Genomic DNA, 18,557 nt, shown 5'->3' on the forward strand with positions numbered 1-18,557 from the left:
TTGATGATCAAATGCTCGCCCCTGTGAGCCTGACAGGTGGCTGGAAAAACACTGTACTTCTGTTGTCCACGCATTGAAACCAGCTGGGAAAAAAAAATCAAACCATAAAAAAAAGACATAAATAAATCCCTTTTATGTGCCACCACTTTGTTTAGACTTGAAGAAGGTGAGCGTTTGACTCTCAAAAGACAGATTGAAAAGAGCGACAATTATTTATGATCCCTTTGTGTTGACCACGACAACAATGTTAGACTGTCTAGACCAGGGATTCCCAAACTGTGGTGCAAGACGAAGTAAACGTTTTGGTGCATCCATCCAAGCGGAACGGCGGTTTGGTACAATCGTTCCACTAGTTTACAATGTGTGATTTTATTTATTATATGTTTTTTTTCCCCCCAAACTAACCATTTGACAGAAACGTGTTTTAGGTTCAAATCAACAATGGACTTGTGCATGCCCCTCTTGCGTTTCAACATGTTTCGTATGATTAAACATTACGCCTTTAATTGTGAGCGGTGCACTATATTTATTGGGACAACCCTAAAGGGGTGGTTGTGACTTTGAGCTGACAGAAGCTGCTCAAGTCAATGTTTTTAAACATTAATGGTGGTCTGATTTAGTAATTTACTTTTCGAAATGTATTTTCATAAAACGTTTCAATTAGCAAATATTCAATAAAAAAATGCCTCGCTTGTGCGTTCTTTTATTAAGCCTTCTGTTTTGAGCACAATTGAACACGATGCCTTAAATTTCTTTTGCGAGTGTGCGGAGGAAAGGGAGCTGATGAGTGACTTGAAGGTTTTGGAAAAGCTGGTCTAGACAACTACCGTATGAAGATGGACATGAATGATGCAACCTCATGCTACGATACCAATATCGAGGGTGATCATTTGTTACGTGACGATGTCATGCTTCTACACCAAGAGCCACTATTTGACGGACTACACTTGGAGCGCATGCAGCAGTCGAGTCAATGATTGAGTTTTGTAGAAACTTCCTCCGGAATGGGATAATTGGATTTCAGCTGAAATCTGGAGGCGCACTTAGCCACGGTACAGTTGTGTGCCACGCCGATTTCATACCTGATAGATCCTGTTTAGGTGTGCCTGTAGGGAGAGAATGTAGCGCATGTAATGGAGCAGCTCCACAATCCCGCCACGAAGTACACCATTCTCTCAACATTTTCCCCCTCATTACTTCGCAGCCATAGCGAGACCCTTGAGGAAGCAGGCCGCATGAGCTTTGTGAGGATAACGACAGGCGAGGTGTTTGTTGTTTTTGATGATTTGACCATAAAATATTAGGGGAGAATATTGGTCAAGATTGCAATGGATGCTAGCTCTTCATGAGTGTGGCGCAAAATCAAATTGACACGATGTGTGCATATAACCTACAAGTGAAAGGATACAATTGAGCGTAAAATGTAGAACCTTTTCAATCACGAGCATGAGCAGAGCAAAATGTGATTGAAAACGCTAAATGAACACTTGCTCATTCGAGCGCTCATTGTAGCAAACACAGTAAGAAGCAAACGTCGAGTTTAATCACAGGCCCGTGGATTGAATTAGATTGGGAAAGAGAGGAATTTGGGTTGACTTTCGTGACATTTGGGAGCGTTTAAGTAGAATCTAATCTCCAAGTCGACAGTTGAATGCAGTATTGTCGAGCTAATTGCGTGAGATCCAGTGGGCCATCTCGAAGGAGCCGCTTAATTTGTAGGAATTAATGGGCGATGCACAAACTTCACCGAGTGCTTTGCCTGCACATACCTGCAGATGATTACTTGCCCTCTTGAAATACCCGTTAAAGGTACAGTACTTCATAGCGGTTCTGAAACGCTGGCTTCTTGCAGTCTGTCATTCTTGTGACAGGGTGTCCCAAGTTTCATGCTGGCAGCTAATGACTGATGACTTTGTGTTGTTTTTGCCACTTGTTGCGAAACATGTTGCTTAGCTGCAAATTAATCAATCAGTCATTTTCCTTCATCAAAACATTCGGAAAATAAATGATCAATCATTTTCATGCCAAGTTGAATATTTTAGTGTTGCAAATCAAGACTTGTGCAATAGGAGGCCCTATGTGGATGTAGCTGGAACTTCACGAAGCTGACATTGTGAGTTGGGAGTGACAGAATGCTTCTGCTGTTTGTGGAAAATGTAGCACACTCTATTTTGCTTCAATTGCTTGATGGTCAAGATTGTTCATCAACAATCAATTCAACTAATTCATTCTTGCGCTTACCACTAATGCTATTGAAATGTATGCTATGATATTGTAATTATTTCCAACAATACATAAGCTCACACGCGTGCCTGATTGATGAACAGTAAAACATCTTTTTACTGGCCCGGTTGGGGTAAGCCTAACACGGACCACGACGCGTAATTGTCGGACATGATGAAGTTAATAGTTGTATTTGTGCTTTACCTGCTCGCCGTCGGTGAAGACACGGTTGCCGTAGCTCCAGCTGATCGTGGGCGTCGGATCCCCCGAGGCCTCGCAAGTTAGCATGACCTGCTCCTCCATCTCGGAGGTGGTTTGGTTTGCAATGTAGGTGATCTTAGGTTTGACTGTAAAACACAAAGTTGACGCAAAAGAGTGAGCGCTGGATTTGTGATGAGTTCAAAGGGAGGATGTGAGGCTTGACGTGCGAGGCGGAGGCGTCGAGCCCAAACCGTAATAATCTGTCTACTCCCAGCAGCAGCAGCCAAAGTATGATAACTACGTGATGATCCGCACTTTAATTCATGTGGCAATTACGCCTGTGTTAGAAGGCTTGGCCTCTATTTGTTTACATTTCACAAAAACTGTCGGTGAGGAGTTTTGAGGGTGACGCTAGTTGAGCAAAGTAAATTAAAAGCGCCGCTTGTGAAGCGTGAAGTTGTCCCCCCCCCCCCCCCCCCCCCCTCGCACTCTGTGGAGGATGAACACATTGTAGCATTCTTACACTGTAACAATTGAGAATTGGATAATACTCAGCAGAGGGACATATTTGCAACCGTGTATTAAAACTGCATGCATAGCCACTGGTAATTATTTGATGAACAAAGGCGCAGCTGCCTTGTTTCTGATGTCATTATATAAAATGTTTTTTTTTTTTTTTTAATGACAATAACATTAAAACAGTATCTAAATGCACGAGGACACAACAATCTGGCATTGCTTCATGTGTGGGAGCAGCTCAAAGAGTAGTGGCATTGGTGACGCACCACTTTGAAGAATTTGAGGATATTTTCGGCTGCAGAAGAGAACAGGCCAAACAATAGGACCAAACGCTACACATTGAGTAAATAAATATTCCCCGCTCACCAAATACTCTGAGACTGAGCTCCTGCTCCGTTTCCCCAGCCTTGTTTTTAGCGATGCAGGTGTACTCGCCCTCATCGATCTTGCTGACGTCCATGATGGACATTTCCGAGCCATCCTCACTGAAGCCGTACTTCTCTCCGGCCTCCAGAGTGAATTGGTTCCTGGAGGACAGAAATAATAATCTCCATTTATTGCATCCCAGAAATTTTAAGCACCCTTGCAACACAAAAATGGTCAAATACTGTATGCGATTGTCACATTATCCTCCACAGACCATTTAGCCATTTAATAAATACTGTTTTTTAGCAAATGGAGTTGTCGCCATTTATTGGAGGAGGTACTTTTGTTTTATTGTGGGAATGCAATGTGAAACACTACACTAACAACGTCAATGAACACAAAAGAACTATTTTCTATCAAATGAGCAACTTTGGCAAGCACCTTTTTTTTTTTAACCCGAATTCCCACAAAGAAAACGCGAGTGGAATCATTTTCACATTTATCTTTCATTTTGCAAGAAAGGAGCCCAGCGAAAAAGGCAATTCACACATTGTCTCCATTTATTTGTGGTTTATTGACACAATGGCAACCTTTTTTTTGGCAACCCGTGTTATGTGCTTCCAATCCACAATTTGTTTTGCAGAGTACCTGTCTCACTCTATACGAGAAGAGACTGCAGGACCTGACGCGTGGTGTAAGACATGACTCAGATCTGATCAGTTGGATTGAATCGTCAGATATTTTGTATTTTATGCAAAATCTGTAACAATCGGTTGTAATATCATAATTTGACGATTGATCAACAACGTCATTGATCGGATCTGCAAAATTCGTCATTATAGCAAACACAATGTTGTTCAGTCCTTTGCTGCCACCGTCCATTCATTGAGACCCGAACAATATTACACCGTCAAATGAACTGCAATGTGCAGGTGCTTTTACTGCCCCATTTCTGTAATTCTTTATACATTTCTAAATTTCACTTGATGCTCACATAGAAAAAGAGAACTGCTGTCATGGCAAAAGGATAAACACAACCTGTCTGACAAAGCATGAGCCTATCAGTGTCACGCACACAACAATGTGCCTATTGAGAACGGCCGTCTTCAGGTTTCGCTGTCTTAATTCACCATTTGATATGATGTCAGTGAGTATCCTATTGCAATGAATTAACCAGTTAGCCTGCCAAAAGTATTTGAGTAACAAATGACATTAGGTGGCAAAACAGCAGGGATTAAATTAGATTTGCTTAGAATCACTTGCTGACACAAACAAACATTTGTCACTGTTTGCAAGACGGACAATATGTGTTGCACCAATGTTTGCAATTTTTTGAATGACTTCTCATCTTTATCACGGCCTTTTGTCACATGAGCAGACAATCGCAGATAGTGTTCTTGAGTGAACAGTGAGAGGCTGAGGGAGAAGCCTCGATTTCAGAGGTATTCAATTAAACGTCACAGAGGTCCCACAATGAAAATTTCTTCCAATTAAAAGGTCCGAACCAAAGTCCAACTTCCCGAAATGTCTAGCCTATGTTTATATAGTTTCAATATTTAGTCATTTTCAACAGAGCGCACTTATATACTAAATATTTAGCAATGTTCCCATTAAACACCTTTGCCAGTCAAACAAATATAAGGCGTTTATTTCACATTCAAGAAAGGCTGCCAGGATGGCCGAGTGGTCTAAGGCGCCGCGTTCAGGACCCAGTCTCCCCAGGAGGCCTGGGTTCGAATCTCGAATTTCCCCATTGTGGGACTAATAAAGGGAATATTATTATTATTATTATAAAGAAAATGTGGCTCCAGGAATTTAAGGGTACCACTTCCAGAAAAAAAACTGTAAAATATCTCCTGCAGAAATATATCAAGTGCTAAGCATTGAGTTAACATCTTTTACCTTTTTTTTTTTTTTTAAATCAAAGAGTTATCAGCCTATAAAAAACGGAAAGCCTAATTATCCGAGTAAACCAGGTCAACATGTTCAGTACACAATCAATAAAAATGGCTGTCCTCATCAAAATGAGCTTTGACACCACTTTTTCTTTTGAATATTTTTTTTAACTTCTCTTAATGAGAAAAATGAGTTTGTGACTGCCCTGCCAGTGACTTAATTCTGGGTTGCAACGGAGTCGGGGCCATTGGGATTTGGTAGATTATTTCACACATCTGGGCTTTGTGTTTTCCTTTAAATAATGTTTGTGCAACCGCATTTAAGCACTCCTTCACAACTTCCCCATCACTTGAACGTTTTTTTTATGTTTCCCCAAAATCCATGATACTTTTACTGAATATTCGTTTGCATGCCGCTGGGATGTAAACGAAAATGTAAAAATCTGTTGTACTGCACTCGAAGTTCGATGTTTTTGCGTGCGCTCACCTCAAACGTCAGCGGATAACTGCACAAAAGGGCGGTGCTTTGTTTCGTTGTGGCGCTTGGCAATGTTGCGACGGTTTCGGAGCACATGATGCACACTGGTTTTGAATTGCCTGCAGCCAGAACCAAACTAAATTTATCCGTCCATTTATTTAAAACAAGACGCATCGACCTCGCTAACTTTTTAGCAAGGCATGCTGTCGGCAGCACTCTCTTTCGGTCTGCTGCGCAATTGGCAGTGGATCGTAAACAAAAGATTTGATTGGCTCAAATTCCGTATTTACTAGAATTGCAGCGCCAACGTTTGCGAATGCGCCCTGAAAAAAATTCATCATAGCTTGGCCATGGGTCCGGTCCGAACCCCGGACCGCGGTCCGCCATTTGGTGATGCCTGCTCTATTTGGACACCATTTGTGGAGTAATATTAACACGTAACAAAACGTACACGGCGTTGAGGACAACCTCAAAATTGGGGGATTTATCTTTTGCATATTTTCTCCTTCTCACACTGCACAAGCATGCATTAGGTCCATTGTAGACTACATTGCCAGCGAGTGTGAGTCGTCAATGGGTCTACCTCGCCTCTTGAACAATGTCAGAAGCTATCGCTCACCTTTTGAGGGCAAGCACTATCGAAAACGGATGGATGGATGGGACTGAGCTTGTTTCACTTTTTATTTTAAGCGGCTGATACAACCAGAGATTAACTGGGACACAGTGTGAAGAACGGCAATATTTTCATCAAAATATATTCTAACTAATGCAGCTTCTTTTTTTTCTCTCTGGATAAAAACCCTTCTTACCTTGTCCAGGTCACCATAGGTTCAGGGTAGCCATCGGCTGCACAGGTCAACATGGCAGATTGACCCACATCTGCTGTGGCGTTCACCTCTGACTGCCATACCCTGATGGTTGGGAGCACTGAGACACACAGACGCATGTTGTAACTTAATTAAGAGGCAGCAACCAAAATTAGCATCACAAACACAACGCTTATTTTAGGCACATCGCTTGCGTCAGAACTCAGGGGCAGACACACGACATTAGCGTGAGTGCTTCATGCTACCCAGCTGCTATGGGCAACTCTTTACACATTCATCCCTTGAGCATCTAAGGATAGACACATCCCCTCCACCCCACCCCCACATTAAAAAAAAAAGGAACACAAACAGGAAATCAACGAACACGGGAGCAAAAGCTTTGCTAACCATTTACGACGACCTTGATAACCCGTAAATCGATTTCGCCGCGGGCCATCAGGCGTCCCTCGCAGGTGTACGAACCCTCGTCGGTCTTCTTTATGCCGCGGATTTGAAGGTGGTTGTTGCTCAGCACCTTGAAGCGAACTTGATAGGGAAGATAAAAGCATCGTAAGGCTTTGTCAAGTCATGCAAAGCAGCTGCTCAATGGAACCACATGGACAAGAGTACAAAGTAGTTGTCTGACATATTAGACCTGTCATCAGTCAGGTCCATCCGTCCGGAATCTCAGCAATATTCACACATTAATGCAGTCATTGATTCCTCACAACTATGACGCAGCAAATTGGAGTGCTTTGATGGATAGGTATTATTTTCTATTATAATGTTCCTCTAGCTCGGCCAGTGATGCATAAAGACAGGTTGTACAATTAAATGCACTTGCACGAGATAGAAGAAGGTACAATAAACCTGTCTTCACCTGTTACTGTTCATGCAAAAGAATAGCAGCTTTGTTTTCAACTGAACTGGCCCGCATTTCACGCTGGGAAGGTAAATCTGTCAGTAGATTTAGATGAGATCGGCATTATTTCAGTATATATACTTTTGAAAAGAAAACAATGGGGTGGTGTGGCGTGAAATTTTTCTCATGAGAAATATGTGCCTACAAGCACAACAAAGATGGGAATATTTCATACAGGGGATTGCCTCCAAAGTAGTACAATTGTCTGGCTAAGTGCAGATGATGTGCTTGTAGAAAAGTGTGATAATCACCATAGAAAAAGGGAATTTCAACTTAATCCTAGACCTAAGAATGGGTCCCGCTGCTTAGTCAAATATGCTCAAACTGTGTTGAACATGCGATGCACTTGATTCAAATCACAGAGGTTGTTGCTATGCAACACGGAATTAATTCCAGCAATAACTATCAAACACAAGAGTAGTTTTACTTTAATTTAGCTGTCCATTATGTTGTTGTTTTATACATTAGTTAATGTTCCTCATATTCAAATATTACTCAAAATGACTGAAAACCATTGCTTGTCCTGTCACTGTCCAGTTTGTGCCCGGAGCTAACTCATGCCTCTTACATGAAAATCATATTGAAATTGGCACCTGAACATCAGCCGCACCAATTGTGTCCATTTTCCAGGGCAACAGCGAAGGAGCTCATTTATATTGTTCATACCCCAAATATATCCTTTCAGATCACAACCAGAGTTTGAGATGAAATGTTGACCGAATATATTCAATCATGTGTTAATTCAAAACACTGTTATAACCCCCGCGTGAGCGTCACCGCCACAACACAATACACTTTGCGATATTGCTCAGGGTTTTGGGTGAATAAAACAGGCAATTGTGTTTTCACATGCAAAAGAAAATGATTTTTTTTTTACCTTTCTTTCCTCGCAAATAAAAGTGAGCGTGAAACGGGCACAGTCAGGCAGGCAAGTACCCATTACCAAAACATCGGGTTGTGTAAAGTACAAGTATTTTGACCCAGGCATTCTACTTTTATTAGCTTTTTTTAAATCATAACACTCATAATTTCCTAATTGGATTCCACTTCAGGCTTAATGTTATCAGGCGTTTTATTGTAAAAGTAGCTACATTTTAAAGAATGGCTTTTCGTGTGTTGGTTTTTCGAATTGCGTGGTGCAGTTGATAGAATGTTGTCGTTTACCGCCCGTTCATGAATGTGCAGCAATATGTGAACCACAATAATACAAATTAGTCTTTGCAGTCGGCTTTTTGCTCCCCTGTCATGATATCCTAATTTCCCAGTCACATAGTTCCGTTTGATGAAATGTAACTTTCACTGCAGGCATCACATCTATCGCCTTGTGGGGCTAAAAGCAAACTTGACCGATTCCTCATTTTGCTTCATGGAGATGTGCTTGAATCCATGCACAACGCCAATTGTCAAACTAGCGTTCCCCAAAATGTAATCATTCTTGCGGCTTGACGTTGAATTTCAATGCCATTCTTGTGTTGATTTGATTGCCATCTTACCGTCTTTTTCCATCTGTATTCTAGCTCCTTTGTACTTCCAAAGAATGGTGGGCGGAGGGGAACTGATGACATCACACACGATGACCGCCGCGTCTCCTTCCGTGAACTCTTGCGGCGACGGCGCGTTTGTGAAGGTGATTCTCTCTGAAAACGAATAGCTCATCACGTTTCATTGTTGAGGATATTTTTCATTGGTTTAATGTGCTACATACTGTTTTTAAGCAAAAGTAGATGTTAGATGGTGGCTTGTAGTTTTGGAACAATTTAGAAATTTCTGTCAAGTGAAACTTCAGTTTGAGCAATGACATCAGAGCCCAATGGACGCTGTCTCCACATCTTTAATACTGTGCACGGAACTCATAACTGTCAACACGAGGTGCTGTTGTTTTGTTTAATTGCTACGAATCGTCATTGCAGACGTCGACTCCGCATGAGATCATCTTTCACGCGGCACAGGGAATCGTAATCGTCTAGACTTTAATCAAACTGCAAGACACTGTTTATGTGCAGCTGTAGGTTCTGCTGTTTTGGGTAGCATTAACGTTCAGATGAGCTCAGTATTTAATGTCCGTTTGGAAACAGTAAAAAGAGTTTTTAATTTTGGGAGGATGACGATCTGGTAATTTAGAGAACAAAACGGCCCGATGTTTCTGTTTTAGCAATCATTTTACAACTTGTAGAGCCCCGCTTTGTGTAAACAAGCTAATTGTTGGACTCATTTTGTGACGACCAGCTTCTTTGCTGAGGATTTTCCCCATTTAAAATGAGTTTGCTCAGCTTTCCTCTTCCATGTAATTGAATCAAGTTCCTCTGGCTGACTATATTTGCTGCAGTGATCTTCCATTCTAAACTAACCAACTGATTGATGAAGTTTTGCTGGTGGCACTGAAGCACTACGGTGACGGAAAACACTTGACCGGGGTCAAATGTTGCAGAACTCGTATTGAGCTGTAATCTTATCGGGTGACGTTCCGTAGATTAAAAAGATAAAAGTGTGCTTTGTAACAGTCTGTGCCTGCAGGTAGAAGTAATAATTGGTTGGAGAAGATGAGGGTGACATTCGGTGGAAGGCGGTCAAGCCATGACGGTTGCATTCCTTATACGCGGCTGAGAGGTTTTCCTTTCAAGAAAGAAATACAAATATTTAAGATCTAAGCATCAAATTATGTAAATAGGTTCTGCTATTTGAAATACGCATGGCTGGCAGCTCTCTATGTACTCTAAAATAGTGAAAGAATTGAAAAGCGTGGAAACTCTCGTCTGATGGGCATGTGCTGATGCACGGCATTCGTGGCAAATAAAAGACATTCATCACAGAAGCTGCAAAACAGACAGCATCATTAAGCACCCTTCTAATGGTCTTCCGACCATTTATCGAACTGATGAAAAATCTATCGTCTAGCAAGAAAAAAAACAAAAACAAAAGAGTAATGTGATGCCCTAGAGCTGTCAATAAAATACTACACGTTTAATAAACTGAGTTTTTTTTTAAATTTATTTATTTATTTTTTTTGCTTTGACTGAGCAGAAAATACTCACGGAATATTTTGATGTTAACCGTTGACTCTCCCTGCTGATCTCCACTGGTGGCGACGCACTTGTATGTGCCGGCATTCTCCGTCACTGCTCGGTACAGCGTGAGGATGGACGACGTCTCGTCGTTTCGGGTCACCGTGATGTCCGGCATGTTGGGTTCTATCCGTTCGCCGCTCGGCCCAAACCAGTCTATGTGCTTTGCTCCGCCGATAACTGCAGAGCAGCAGCCAAAATAAAATGAGTCTATCTATAATGCATGTATGGACAAAGTAGTAAAGCAAAGTCAATCAGTTCCCCCGGACCGAATAGTGCTGACGATACATTCTCTTTTATGCACAGAAGCTTTTGCTTTATGGGGCTCGCAATGTGACTCGGCAACAGAGGCTGAATGAGAATTACATAACCTTACAGATTACAGTAAGAATTACACATGTTGGCGGCAATTACATTCAATACAGTGCATTGCGCTGATATGTGCCTTGAGCAAACAATACAATAGAGAGCGATTGTCTCGAATCATCCGTTCGCCCCAGTGTCTAAGACGAGAACAATAACAGGCATTTTATCCTTTTGGGTCATGTTTCAAGTGTATTGTCCAAACAAAGTGTGAATTACAGTGTCAGGACAACTTGTCAAGCTTACCTTCACACATGAAGAATTTGGACTCCCCCAGACTGATTTCACCATGACTGGGTGTGATCTGCACGTCGAGTGACACTAGAAAAGGAGACACAACAACGTCCAAAATGAAATGAAATAAATGTAAAATGTCGGCATGGAAAAGTCCAGCATTATTTTACCCCCAAGAGCCTGCAAATTATAACCAGACGCTGAAATGTCAAAATCAGAACACCCTAAATTCAGAAATCATGTTTCTGGGTAAAAAAATGTGTCCATGCTTTACAAAATAAATATAACTTAAGTCTCTTTCTTGGCTGATTACTACAATTGGGTTAATGTGACAGTAAACATGACAATTATAACTAGCCCTCAAGCCCCGAGATGATTGGATTTGTGATTTTCAGTCACCAATATAAATTCGATATATATATATATATATATATATATATATATATATATATATTTTTTTTTTTTTTTTTTTTAATCGCTGCCATGCTTGTCTCGTTGCGCTCGTGTGGTGCTGCAGCCATCCACAAAAGCAATTTGTATTGATGTGTAGAAATGGAGTTATTTTAAATGGAACCAAAAACTCTACACTATGCTGAGTTGCACTAATTCTGTGAAACTACCTAGGAATAAATACGATTTCACTTTATTTACTTTTATTTATTTATTTAAATCTAGACGGGACTGACATCACATGAATACCTTGAAAGGTAATGTACTGTGTTAAAGAAAACTAAAATAAAAGCTTGAATTGACTTTTTTGTTTGTATTTAACCTTCTCTAGTATGTATAATATAATCTACACGAGGAAGAAATAAAAGATAATAATAATATAAGAGATATCCAATTAACACAATTGGAAATGCAAAGCAGAGATGAAATGTGTGTGTACATTGGTAAATGCCTACACTTTATCAATGTCTGGATAAGAAAAGACTAGATTTTTTTTTTTTTTTTTGGTCACAGGGTGAGGTCTGGATGGAAGTCTTTTGCTTCCTAATTAGAACAAAGCTTCACTTGTTTCCCAAGGGGCGCAGTTAGGGTTTCCCGTGGTTGAGAAATGTAATAAATGGGCCCAAAATCCGGCTCTATATCGCCAGGGTGTCAAGGCGAAAGCGAGGGGAGTTACAAAGGGCAGGAAGTTGGAGAGAAAAGGGCAAACTGACTCAGCCAGTAATGTGGATGGATGCTTAAAATGAAGTACATTTTGTCCTCTGGTGTTGTCCAACAAACCCATTACAACACGCATTCCCCGTTTAACGATAACCCCTCATGCAGATGTAGTTTAACAGTCAAAACTGCCAAATATAGATTAAGTACACCATGCTGTTGCTATTGATCAAAAACATGAGCGAGTGTCACATTTCATAATTATAGAATGAAGGTGATTAATATGGAGGACTGAAAGTTCCAAAATGAAATAAATAAATACACCATGAAATGTTTATTTAAAATTGTCATTAATTAATTAACTGTTTCATTAATTAATTAAATATGGAATGAACGTGTAATTAATTAATTAAATTTGTCATGATTGTATGTTAAAAAATGTTTGTATTAATTATAATTATTTCTGTATTTAATTATTTCTGTATTTGTAATCAATTATGTATTTAAGATATTATTTCATGATCACACATTCCAATGTTGTCACGTTTAGCCCCGCCCACTAACTTTGATGGGCAAGTTTGACCGATAAAATGAAGTCATGAAACGTTGCAACGTGGCACCATGAAATAATTGAATACAGAAATAATTAATTGAAGAAATAATTCATTAAATATATAAATGAATTAAATACAGAACTAATGATACAGATTTTTTTTTACAAATAATCATTGATAATTTAATGAATAAATGCCAATTTTAATTTAATGGTGTATTTATTTAATTTTGTCACTTTCAGTCCTCCATAGATTAAAGCCAGGCGCCACTTTCTAGTATCCTTGTGAGGTGACAACAACCCACAAACACTTTCAGTCACATTTGATGAGCAAACTGGCCCATCGGGTTTTACGTCTTTTCTTAAATCCTTCTGTTTTCTTTGGATCATCGATCAAGCTCTTAAATGTCAGCTCCTGTTCCGTACAAACACGCCAATCCGCACATCCCAGTTTATCTCATAATCAATATTGTCCTCCTGTTCACGTAGATCAGCACACATTCCCAGTTTAGGGGTTCTCTGAATGACTTTCAAGCACGGCCCCAGCACCAAGTGGTTCTCTTCGATCCAAAGCAGATGCAGGACTCCTCTTAGCCATATAGTTATGAACCAGACAGTAATTGCTCTCTCGTCTCAAATGTTTAAGAGGCTAAAAAGCTGCGGGAGCGCCAGTCTTGTTAAAGGGCAGACTCGTTTAAAGCGGGATGGGTGGCGTTGCAAGTGACACAAGCAACTGGCGATTGAATTCGAATATGAACCCCCTGGAGACCAATCGATGTGAAACCCGAGACTACACATCAACGGTTAGTGAGCGTGCCCCGAGGATGAGAGCTGCGAAAATTAAAATGTCAATGTACTTTTGAACATATTTGAATCCGACAGACTCTAAATAGCTCATTGATACATCCCGACCTGAAGTCTCATTCATATCGCATGCATTCCATCACGGAAAACCTTGCAAAAAAAAAAAAACAAAAACGACCCTGACACTTCAACTGTGAACACCATTGGCTTATTTCTAACTGGAGTTTTCAATTAATACAGTTCGCCCACTTTAAACGTCACACTGATGATGACCTTGACTAGCCAAGCAATACTTTACGAACACCACACTCCGGATTTCTATTTCATAAGCATTGTAATCACATAACTCAGAGATGTTGTCACATAAAATAATAGTTTCTCAGACGTGATGAATGCCCTTTTTTCCTTAATCTGTCACAAGCATGTTCGGTAAGCACATTTGGAGTATAAACAGTTGATGATTCATTGAGTCAGCGTCATCTTACTGAAGATAAATTGGAACTTGTGCCCCAAGAGTTTTAGCGGGTTCTGTGCACCACTTAACTGGCAAACCTAACTAGAGATTTTTAATTCCCTACAAACAGGAGTAATGTTTCTGTTCTCTTAAGTCGTTATTTATTTATTTATTTTTTTTTTTGGTGTGTTTTTTTTCTTTCCTTCCTCTTCCGGGGCCATGGACACTCAACATGCCCAGAGACCCAAAATGAACTCGAGTAGATGAGTGTGACCCAGTTCTGGCAAAACATGCAATCTCCCTGTAGTTAAAGCTGTCTTTCCATTTTTAAACGCCTCAGTCTGGGGCTTTTAGTCCAAAGATTATCACCGAGATGTGAACATTACAAACCTTAACCTTATTTTGTTTTAGGTTCATTCATCAAAAGGTCCACAGTGGGTATGAACTATGAAATGTGGATTGACAATTATTTCTAGCAATGCTTTAACAGTACAGTATCTGGTTTCCAAAGTTTTGCAAAGAAAATGCAGCATTAGAATATGTTGTTTATTGTGTCTGTAGCGTTTTAAAAGCTTTGATTCCAGTCCCAAGAATTAAGGATCCCGGTAATTAAAGGCTTATAATGGAACGTCAAATTTACCTGCGTAATATGTGTCTGCAGGTAGACGTGTTCATATGCTGGCTGTAGTTTGAGGTCACTTGTCTGGCTGGATCGACAGCAAATCACTTTCTCACCATAACCGAATGATGCCACTTCTTCTAGGTGGCGCTAACCGTCTCAACGGAAGAAACAAAATGCTCATGTGAAAGCAGTCCAAATTTATGAATTCACTGCAGAATAGGCCTTATTAATGGAAAGTACAAGTCCCAAGGCCCGGAATGACATCATAATTGGCTTCTGAAAGAAAATGAAAGGGCGGGGATTGCGAATTGGCCTCAGTTTGTAATAGTTACTCGGGACCTTGCACAACAGAACAGGAACATTTAACTAGCATTTGAAATTCATTTGCGATTGTGAGTTGTTGGAATATTCTGTAGCTGTGGGCAATGTCATATTTGTATGCGGCACAATCATGACGACCGAGTGAGACGCAGCTTGCGCTGTCAATAAATCATGCCTGTGTGGGTCATCAACAGCTTTTGTGTTTGTTGTTAAAGTTATGGCTGCACAAAGTAAATATATATTTACTTGCAGACTACCTGCTATTTACATAATTTTTTTAGATGACGAGACAAAGCCTTGTCACAGAATGTCATGAAATGTGACTCGCATATGAATGAACACGAGACTTGTTCTGAATTTCTGCATCCCAGCCTATGAGTAATTGTGTGCACATGTAACACTCAAGATGGCGTGTGCTCGCATGTATTCGGTTGTTTTGTGAATTGAAATGATGTGCGTAGATGCCCTTGAGCCACGATAATCATCATTTGGGTTTCTTCAGCCCAAAGCCCAGCCTCTGTAGCTTGACTTTAAACATTGGAATTCAGGTTCCCTACAGGAGCGCGCAGACTTTTCCACGGTTACACTGCAAGTAACTGATAAGAGCGGGGACACAGATACAGTATATATAGAGATGGAAATATATGCGGCGCATGGTCCCTTCCCTCCTGTCTCTAGATACCTCGGAACAATACCTCAGGTGCTGTAACCTTTGCCGTAGTAAGAAGCCTCAACCAGAGCTGCGACTCGCTGCACATGGCAATTATGCTCATTATCTATTCCCTTGATTTAGAGCACACATGAACTTCAAAGCCCCCCCCACATTTGACAGCCAGAGTTAAAAAGTTTAAGTTGCACTGAGATAAAGCAATGTCGGGCGCACCTCCCTTCGGTGGGCTTCGGGGGAGGTGCAGCAGCTTCAGAAAAATAAAGATGTGTTTTTGAAGCTGCTGAACTAACGACAGTAGATATGAAATGGTGTCAGCAGGAGGGATGAAACAAAATGCATATTTTGTGTACTTTATGAAAAAGTATTAATGCATAATTGTCAACCGTTTGTACATTGTGGATGCGACCATGTGGCAAAGTATTTTTAACCTGCTGCCCAAACTTAATTGCAACCATTCATAGTCGGTCGGGACCATCATAAACCGGACCTTCTGCACTGCAATTCCTTTAAAATAATAACTGTGTAATCAAGATATTGTGATTCTTTACTGCCATATCATGTGGCAATATCTTCCCTTTAGCAGGCAATACATAAAGCAGCACGATAATTAATTCTTTGGGCCAGGTGCACCACCGTGATGTTCAAAAATGTCAAGAACGCCTCGCATCGAGTTTTTAAATTTGTTAAAACCAGATGATTCCCTTTTCATGTTTTATGTTCTCTGAGGGGAAGCGCAGACTTTGAGAAACTATTGATCGAGAGTAAACACAGATCAAACCTTCTGATTAATGTTAAATGGACTTTTTTGTTGAATAATTTAATCAAACTTTTAAAGGGCACCAAGTAAATAAATAGGCACCAATTTAATTTGGTCAAAAATGATCAAACAATGTTCAATTTCGGCAATCTGTTGAATGTGGTCTTAAATTATTCATCTGTAGATGTGTGTTTCACTGCAGCACTGCTCTGACAGATGAATAAATTATATTTTTTGTCGAATCAAAAAGCACTCCAAAATATTGATCTTTTCCTGCTTCCTTGTCATGTTTGATTGTTCTTATAATCGTGCAGAAGACTTTCATGATATTCCCTTAGAAGAACAGACAAACCATAATATATTGTCTTCATCCCATCTTAATTTATTTACAGATTATTTAGTGGCATTGCTTTTGTAGTAAAAGTTGCATTGTGTGGATGGATGCCTGACGTCATGGTCGTTTGTGCGACAAGTTCTATGTCAGCTCATAGCTTAGACGAGCGCTGCTTTATATTTGTCACAACATCCCTTAGCAACAATCAATTCGACACCATCGCCCGGATTGGTAACAAAACAATTCAATGATCATCTCGAGACGACCATCTCCCAAAAAACTTGATATTTTTTGACACATTACAAACGTAAAAGGCAACAAGTGGTTGCATTCATAATTTGCACCTTTCAAGGAACTAAAACTGTATTTGCTTGCTACTCATGCCTCTCAACCTGAGTTACACTCACTCACTACCAGTTGCTATGGAAACATGTTTCTCTCTCCCCTCCCTTTCCCTTGGTGGGCCGACGTGGTGCGATGGTTCCACTTCCACGCAAGTTGCCCACAACGTAATCCGAACGGGCTAAATTCCACCATGAAACCTCATTATGTTTAAATAGACCGCATCTCAACGATTCATTTCAGCTTCTGCTTGTGGCTCCCTTATGACGGCAATAACCTGGCAGGCTTCATACGTGCATTATTGTGTAACTGCAAGAGAAATCCATTACACAAAGCTCATGGTAAACCCCCCCCCAAAGTGTGTTTTTAAAACCTTTTCCCCCTGCAAAAGTGGAACCGCTGGAGCAGAGCAACTGACAAACTTCTATTTATTTCCAGACATTTTTGGTTGGGTAATCACCTCAATGGTATTAAAGTGCACAATCAACCAAATATTGTAAAGTAACAGAGAAGCTATTCACATTTAATCTGTGCCAGTGTCAGTGGGGATAAAATGGTAATTTCAAGGCTTACACAACAGGAAAGTGCACAAGAGGCAACAGCAGCACAAACTGAGATGCCACTGTTTAAATTATTCTAATTGCTATTGGCCCTTGGAAAGGGTTTGGCTGCCATAATCGGAGCATAAAATGTATTGTGTGCCCTGACAGCCAGCATGAATCTACATCTAAAGCATGTATTGTACAGCTGTACAATATATTGAAAAATATATATATGTACAAAGATGCAGTAATTTTATGGAATTGTATTCTTTTATATACAAATATAATTGCGCATCGCTAACCAATAGTATCGGTGGGAATTCCGCTTAGTTAGCTAAGAACACATTGATACACATATCGCATCTTGTATGTTTTTTTCAATATCGTGCAACCCCAATGTATTCCCATGTGTGCACCACAAATAAGCCGATCATTAAAAAAAAAAAAAAAAGCCATGAGCTTAAGTAGTAGAAGTAATATTGGTCTTCTGACTGCAAAGGGCAAACTAGTTGACACGGAATTGACAGGGACTCGGCTGTTTGCAGCTCAGGAGTGCATCCATTTGTCGTTAGGACACGAGTCATCAACAATTAATTGCACACAATCGACAGCGATTAAGCAATTATTATGACCATCGTGTCTCACTGTATTTCTGAGAAGCCACCGGCTCGCTCTAGCCTCTTAAAAAAAATAAATAAATCAAATAATCAAGAAAAATTGTGCTCCACCAATACTAAAGCTGAAACATCATTAAAATGAGCTCTCACTAACAGGCCTAAGCCTTCCCGAGCGACATGCCTCTTTGTCGCTGGCAAAGATGCAACTCTGCGAACAGCAGTGCACTCCACTTCAGTTGCAGAGCAGAATTTGCCCTCATTCAGGCAATTTAGTGTAAGTTCCCCTCAGCATCTGCCTCAGCTGTGCATCACACAACAAAAGCCCAAGGAGGTGGAAAGCAGAGCGTCTGTGGCCCATCATGCTG

General features: G+C 40.4%; 1 protein-coding gene across 4 annotated transcripts in view; it reads right to left on the reverse strand.

Moving 5' to 3' along the window:
* ncam1b (neural cell adhesion molecule 1b) overlaps nt 1-18,557 on the reverse strand; it is a 62,603-nt gene that overhangs the window by 26,865 nt on the left and 17,181 nt on the right. For 2 of the 4 annotated variants that reach the window (XM_088301518.1, XM_088301521.1), the window contains exons 2-9: nt 11,082-11,156; nt 10,443-10,652; nt 8,904-9,047; nt 6,897-7,034; nt 6,492-6,609; nt 3,310-3,470; nt 2,428-2,570; nt 1,083-1,106 (exon numbers count right to left, since the gene is read on the reverse strand). In XM_088301518.1, the coding sequence (XP_088157644.1) occupies nt 1,083-1,106; nt 2,428-2,570; nt 3,310-3,470; nt 6,492-6,609; nt 6,897-7,034; nt 8,904-9,047; nt 10,443-10,652; nt 11,082-11,156 (1,013 nt within the window). The remainder of the gene's footprint in view (nt 1-1,082; nt 1,107-2,427; nt 2,571-3,309; nt 3,471-6,491; nt 6,610-6,896; nt 7,035-8,903; nt 9,048-10,442; nt 10,653-11,081; nt 11,157-18,557) is intronic. The other 2 variants (XM_088301520.1, XM_088301519.1) reach the window with 1 other exon arrangement.

This window comes from Idiotropiscis lumnitzeri, chromosome 7, assembly GCF_059441095.1.
Source record: "Idiotropiscis lumnitzeri isolate Australia: NSW breed Sydney's pygmy pipehorse chromosome 7, RoL_Ilum_1.0, whole genome shotgun sequence".
Lineage (NCBI taxonomy): Eukaryota > Metazoa > Chordata > Actinopteri > Syngnathiformes > Syngnathidae > Idiotropiscis > Idiotropiscis lumnitzeri.